The following is a 7,693-nucleotide window of genomic DNA, read 5'->3' on the forward strand; positions in this document are numbered from 1 at the left end:
GGAAAAGACCCAGATTTGCTTTAGCATCATTACAAAGACCAATTGTGGAGGGAGGGGTAAATTTTCCAAATTTTTATAGGTACCATCAAGCCTATATTCTAAGACAGGGTATGTATTGGATCCTCCCAATACATGTACCTGATTGGTTATATTTAGAATGGTGGCTCCTGTTCCCATTACATTTAGATCATGTAATTAGTATAAAATTGCCTAGGAAATACAAAGATAATAGAATTTTACTTGATACTTGGAAGACCTTAAGGTATATTAGTAATTTGTCACCAGATCCAATTGCAAAATCATTAAATCAATCCATTTGGGTTAACTCCAGGATCAGGACTGGCGGATTTAAGATCGTCTGGAAGCAGTGGATAATTGCAGGTATACGGACATTGAATGATGTTATTTCAGATAGATCACTGCTTAGTTTTTCACAATTGCAACATAAATTTGGCTTAAATAAAATACAATATTTTAAATGGTTGCAATTGAAGCAGGCTATTCAGGTAGGGTTCCCTGAATGGAAGGGTCTTAACACTCAATATAGCTTGCAGGTCCTCTGCTTTCAGGCGGATTTTTTGGGACATCAAGCTGCAAAATGGTATAAATTATTATATGGATTTTTAAATAAAAAAAAGAAAACTGGACTTAGGGATATTTGGAGTATTGAGATTGGACAGACAATTTCTGCATCTCAATGGCCACGATTTTGGTCCTGTAGATTAAGGTCTACAAGATCAGCATCTATGAGTCAAACGTGGATGTTTTCGTTACATCGAGTTTTATGGACCCCTACACGTTTACAAAAGTTAGATAGCGCTAGATCCAATAGATGCTGGCATTGTAGATTAGAAGTTGGGACGTTAGATCATTTGATTTTTTTTTGTCCTTGTGTAAATGCTTTTTGGAAACTAATTTGGCCCCAAATTAATACATTATTAGAAAATCATGTAGGACTCTCGTATGACACTATATTATTTGGTACAGCAATGAGAACTCAGAGCCCGATTTCTGCAAATAATAACAAGTTATTATTAATATTGACAGGGGTCGCCATGCAACAAATTACTCAAAATTGGAGAGATTATACTAAATTAAACTATACATTTTGGTGGAATTCAGTTTGTCACATATATAAGATGGAAAAGATGATAGCGTTACAACAAGGGAATATTCATAATTTTAAAAAAATATGGGGACCATTGACTATTTATTCTAATGATCAGATATCATAGCACATGGGTAGTATATATGTGGGGGTGGGTTGGGGAATGTATATCATTTGGAATAGGATTGATAATAAAAAGGGGGTATTTAATTTATCATATAAGAATATTTGATTGTAAATACAAGTGATATGTGGAAATTGATTATATTATGTTTAATTCACTTGTTGTAAGATGCAAAAATGAATAAAGAATTATATATTTAAAAAAAAAAGAAAATTAAGATAAAATTCATACTTATTCTTTAAAATAAATATAATGAATCTCAAACTCTTATGAGTTATTTACTTTTTGCATGTGTAGGACAGATAGCAGCTCCTTCCTCAAAAGCTCACAAGCTATGAATTTACTTTCTTAAAAGCACTGGAAATGCATCTGGGACCTGATCACTGGAGTTCACACTACAGTAGCTCAGATGATAATTACCCAAAGTGGGGTTTTTTTTGTTCAGTTTCTTTATTAATTTTTCTTGAATACAAATTACAAATAATGAGCATACAAACATACAATAGTACTAACATTTGGTAAACATATTATGAAACATTAGTACCTAATGAGACAATAAAGGGTATAGTATAAGCATTTCAGCCTGTAAAGATCTTAAAATATACACATTGTTATCTAAATAATACTACAGCACTCTTGATATACTGTATATTATAATTAATATATAGCATAAAAATTGTCATTAGCAGAATGTCAAAAGTTGGTTTCACAATAATCTTTTAAAGGTTTCCAAATGTTAAGACATGAGCTCACTGAGTTGTGTTTTTCTGCAATAACATATTCATATTTACTTGTTAGACAAACATTGTTCCACTATGTAGTGAGCTCGACCTTAGACTTTGGACAAATCCTTCCAGCAATGGAAAATATTTATTATTTGGGCTCCTTTTATCAAGCAGTGGTAGAGTGTTTTATTGTGGGCTGGCCAGGTAAATGCTCTGACGCTCATTCAATTCCTATGAGTGTTGGAGAATTTACTTTGCCTGATCATGGAGAAACACTCTACTGCTGCTTAGTGAGTTTCAAGAGAAATCTATCTCCCCCCCTTTATCAAGCTATGCTGATGAGCAGCTTGAGCTTAATGTCAAACCACCCATTTTAATCCTGTGGGCGGCTTGGCATTTAGCTCTCACTGCTCGGCAGCACGGCTGGATAAAAGTGGGGTGATTGTCTCCCAAGAAACCAACAATACAAATGTATACAACTACAACATTGCTTATGTGTCACTTGTCATAACATATCAAAGGACTTGATCAACTCTGACCTAATAACCTTAAGAAAAAAAATGCATCTAAAAGGTATTGCATCAAAATGGTACAAACATCAACAACAATCAAAATTCAGATCCCAACAAATAGAACATTCAGATTTATCAGGCTTAATAAAATGTGGACATCTTGGCAGTTTACAATAATAGAGGGAAGAAGGAGATACAAAAATTGATAGAAAAGTTGGAGAGGGAAGGGAATATAACACATGTCTACATGATGTATGGAATTAAATAAATGGTCTGAACTTTGAATTTGACTTCTTAAAGCTTTATGCTCAGCTAGCACTCTTCAATCAATTTATGTTTTGTTTCATAGAAAGAGTCTTGGGAGTACTGGTAGACAAGTCAATGAAACTGTCCGCGCAATGTGCAGCGGCGGCAAAAAGGGCGAACAGAATGCTAGGAATGATTAAGAAGGGGATCACAGACAGATCAGAGAAGATTATCATGCCACTGTACCGAGCTATGGAACATCTCCACCTGCAATACTGGGTTCAGCACTGGTCGCTGTACATGAAGAAGAACATTGTACTACTCGAAAGGGTCAGAGAAGAGCAACTAAAATGGTTAAGGGGTTGGAGGAGTTGCCGTACAGAGAGAGATTAGAGAAACTGGGCCTCTTCTCCCCTTGAAAAGAGGAGACTGAGAGGGGACATGATCGAAACATTCAAGATAAAGACAGGTTGTTCACCCTCTCCAAGGTAGAGAGAACGAGGGCACTCTCTAAAGTTGAAAGGGAATAGATTCCGTACAAACATAAGGAAGTTCTTCTTCACCCAGAGATGGGTAGAAATCTGGAACGCTCTTCTGGAGGCTGTTATAGGGAAAAACATCCTCCAGGAATTCAAGACAAAGTTAGACAAGTTCCTGCTGAACTTGTACGCAAGTGAGGCTATACTCAATTAGGACATTGGTCTTCGACCTAAGAGCCATCGTGGGAGCGGATTGCTGGGCATGATGGACCACTGGTCTGACCCAGCAGCGGCAGTTCTTATGTTCTCAAATTAGGTCATCTAATGGGAAGTGAAGAGTGCCAGTTCTATAATGACACTTAGTAACACCTAGGATTTTATAGAAAATACCTGCTTTGGTATGCCAAATGTTATGCACAATCACTCATGCCAGGCCAATGACTAGTGCAGGTGGGCACACCTAAGTGTGCCATGCAAAACATATAACTAATAGTATTCTGTATTACTTGACATCACATACATGCCCCACCCATGATCTGTGCCTGTGTTCAAACCCTTTCAGTTATGTGCCATAGCATAACAGTGCATAGTGCCTATTGGCTCATATCTAGCAAGAATCTGTGCAAGCATCCATTTAAAGACTTGTCTCCTTAATGTTTATAATTCTAATCAGGGCTGTCTTTACTTCTACATTTCTTAGACTATAAACAATGGGGTTTAACATTGGAATCAGAGTTGTGTACAGCAAGGAGAACAGTTTGTCTCGATCTGGTGAATACGCTGATGTTGGATTCATGTAGACACAGATTAAAGACCCATAGAATAGAATAACGACCGTGAGGTGGGAAGAGCATGTTGAAAAAGCTTTGAGACTCCCTTTTGCAGAACGGATTTTTAGAATGCTGGAAATGATGTAGATGTAGGATGTCAAAGTTAATGCAAAGGGAATAAATACCAGATAAACTCCTTCAGAAAATATCAGTATTTCTATTTTGTGCATATCACTGCAGGAGAGTTTTATCAGAGCTTCAAAGTCACAGAAGAAATGATTAATCTCATTACCCTTACAGAAGGATAACTGAGATGCCAAAACTGTATGAGGTATCACATCCAGAAAGCCAAGTATCCAAGAAGCAAATGCCAAAAGGATGCAGGTTCTCCTGTTCATGATGAGCACATATCGTAAAGGATTGCAAATTGCAACATAGCGATCATAGGCCATAGCAGTGAGAAGTAAAAATTCTGTACTTGTAAGAGACATGAAAAAGTGGAGTTGAGTAATACATAAAGATAAAGAAATCAGTGCATTTCTTGTCACTAGACCATGCAGCAATGTAGAAAGAGTGATGGAGGTGTTACAGATATCTAGGAAGGACAGGTTACTGAGGAAGAAGTACATAGGTTTTTGAAGGTGAGGTTCAGCACACACTAACATTATAAACACCATGTTTCCCAGCACAGAGATTAGGAAGATCAGGGAAACTATGACAGAAATGAAGAGCTGCAGGTGAGGATGGTCAGAGAATCCCAGGAGAATGAATTCTGTAACTGAGGTCTTGTTTTCCTTTCTCATTGATTCAATGTTCTTAATCTGTTGGGATTTTAAGGAAGACAAATATCAGCAATGAAACAGAATACAAGTGGGAAAAGGGTAATTTGTATGGTGAATATAGATAGAACAACAAAATTATACCTATTTTGAGAATACATTATATGGGAGAAAACACAAAACCAAACACTGGCAAACCAGTATTGATGAACTTGAACTTCCCAGGTTTATTAATAACATAAATTAAGGTGCATAAATCAATAAAACAATAACAGCAAATGTAGCTTGCAATGATGACAAACATACTGTATACAGGCAAACTATACTGCATAGGCAAACCAGTTTGTATAGGAAAACAGTTCTCTGTAGGTAAAAAGTTCCACCTTGTCAAATACAATAGCAATGGACAGGGATTCCACAGAAACTGTGTAGATCAGTGGTCTCAAACTCATACCCTTTGCAGGGCCACATTTTGGATTTGTAGGTACTTGGAAGGCCTCAGAAAAAAATAGTTAATGTCTTATTAAAGAAATGACAATTTTGCAAGAGGTAAAACTCTTTATAATTTATAAATCTTTCTTTTTGGCTAAATCTTAATAATAATATTGTCATTTATAGCTAAAGAGACATATGATCAAGAAACTGTTTTATTTTACTTTTGTGATTATGATAAACATACCGAGGGCCTCAAAATAGTACCTGGCAGGCCACATGTGGCCCCTGGGCCGCGAGTTTGAGACCACTGGTGTAGATGAATAGGACCCTACACGGTCACTAGCACTTTTTCACATACTTTCACTCATCATTAATATTTATCATCACCTGCACTCTCCCTGTCCATTGACATTTGTTGAGATTATATTATATTATATTATATTCCTGACAATAGATTCACAAGAATTAATTTTACATTTTAAGCACAGGGCACCACTAACCCACTTGATTAATATTATATTGTGCCCTTGGAAAGTTTATATTTTTAGATCCTTGCTATCATCTACTTTTCACAGTCCTCACCATAAAGTCTTTTTCACTCTTGCAATACCTCCTCCTCTCTTGCTGAGATTTTTATTTAGACTTCCCCCTATACTAGGGTTACCATATTTAATAATAGAGAAACCTGGATGTATGGCCCCACCCCATTCTGCCTCCAACCCACTCCGTTCGCTTCCAGCCCTGCCCCCCAAAAGCCTTGTCTCTTTTTTCCCGACCTCTAGGCCGCATCTGGAGGGCCTCAAGCATGTGTGAATGCATCTGAAGTCATCTGTGCATGCTAGTTGAAGGCCCTCCAGACGCGATTGGAGCTCGGGGCTTTCTAAAACCTGGACATACTGCTGGGTTTTGGGAAAGTCTTTCCGGGAACCTGGAAAGTCAGCTTAGAAGAGGACATGTCTGGGTTTCCCCGGCCTTCTGGTAACCCTACCACATACTTCATCTTTTTTTTTTTTAGACGATAGTGAATGCTGAAGATCAGCAGATGGGTTGGGTCATTTGGCCTTTATCTACTGTCATGTAAAAAAAAAAAAAAAAAAAAAAAGAATAATTTTGAAAATATGCTTAAATGCAACTCTGTGGCCAGTACTTTTAGTTTAAAGTTAAATGCAGCTTTGCTCTAGGTATTAGACATTTATTTATTTAAGTGTTTATATACTACGTATAGCCTAAGTGGTTTAAATTCAGGTATTCAAGCATTTTCCTTATCTGTCCTGTTGGACTCACACTCTTATCTAATGTACCTGGGACAATGGGGGATTAAGTTACTTGCCCAGAGTCACAAGGAGCAGCACAGGACTTGAACCCAGAGTGCTAAGGCTGTGACTCTAATCACTGTACCACACACTTTGAGAGGTTTAGGGAGGACAGATAAGTACCTCTGTCCTTCACTCTATGCCAAGTAAATCTTTCAGTAAACTGAAAGGTGCAAAGAAGAGCCAATTCTGCTGCTCCAGCCCTCCTTGTGCCAGTTGTTGCTCTTTGAAAGCTCCTGTAGGGTGAAATTCATGGGAAATTATGCTAGATATGTAATTGAACTGTGACCCCTGAGAAATGCAAGGGCACTCTGCTCCTCTTCCCTGCAAACGTCATTCCTTTATGTTGAAAATCATTTCAAACCAATACTAACATTCTAAAAACACATCTTTCTTGAAAGGAAGGAAGAGTATGTCTGGATTTGTGTGTAGGACATTTAAGCCAATGTTGGATACTAGGGAAAGGGATTGGGACTTGTATATTGCCTTTTTGTAGTTTTACAGTCACACTCAAAGTGATTTACATACAGGTAGTTTGAACATTTTTCCTCTCTGTCCTGGTGGGCTTGCAGTCTATCTAATGCACCTGAGGCAGTGGAGGAGTGATTTGCCCAGGATCACAAGGAGCAGTGTAGGGTTTGAACCTACAACCTCAGGGGACTGAGGCTGTAGCTCTAACCACTACACCATGCCAGACTATCTATCTTTAACTATCTACAACGTATATTTATATAATATTGCTCTAACCACTACACCATGCCAGACATATTTTGCTATTCTTTTATTGTTTCTTTATTTTTAATGCTTACTTGAAGTAAACCTTGCCCAGGTTGCACGGAAAATGTTAATTTAGTCTGACATCATTTTTACAGATGGTGTGTGTGGCGGCACAGTTTGAAATTACTGTCTTGGGCCTTCTACTATGAATTCCTTCTTATAAATGTCACTGCATGCCACTAGAGACTGATAATGATTTAGGCAAATCACAAGCAGTCTTAGCCCATGTGAAACAAGTCTCCTCCAAGGTCTCTGAAGAAATATGTGTTTGTGTGAAATACAGTTGTCCAAGTTCAATTTTTTTTGTGCATAGAGCAATTAATAATACAACCAAATTCTTGGGCACAATGGATGGATCATACAGATCATACATCTGACACTATTATGTGATTTTGTTATGTAAATGTGTTTTCAAACTCTGTCAA

The 7,693-nt window shown here is 37.4% G+C and overlaps 1 protein-coding gene across 1 annotated transcript; it reads right to left on the reverse strand.

Moving 5' to 3' along the window:
* Positions 1-3,828: 3,828 nt before the first annotated feature.
* LOC117357221 (olfactory receptor 1019-like) lies at positions 3,829-4,767 on the reverse strand. The gene has a single exon (XM_033937593.1). It carries the CDS (start codon positions 4,765-4,767, stop codon positions 3,829-3,831), a length of 939 nt encoding a protein of 312 aa, XP_033793484.1.
* Between the last annotated feature and the right edge of the window lie 2,926 nt (positions 4,768-7,693).

This window comes from Geotrypetes seraphini, chromosome 3 (genome assembly GCF_902459505.1).
Source record: "Geotrypetes seraphini chromosome 3, aGeoSer1.1, whole genome shotgun sequence".
NCBI lineage: Eukaryota > Metazoa > Chordata > Amphibia > Gymnophiona > Dermophiidae > Geotrypetes > Geotrypetes seraphini.

Excerpts from the sequence above, each read along its gene's own strand:
- LOC117357221 (XM_033937593.1), bottom strand. The coding sequence starts at position 4,767 with ATGAGAAAGGAAAACAAGACCTCAGTTACAGAATTCATTCTCCTGGGA.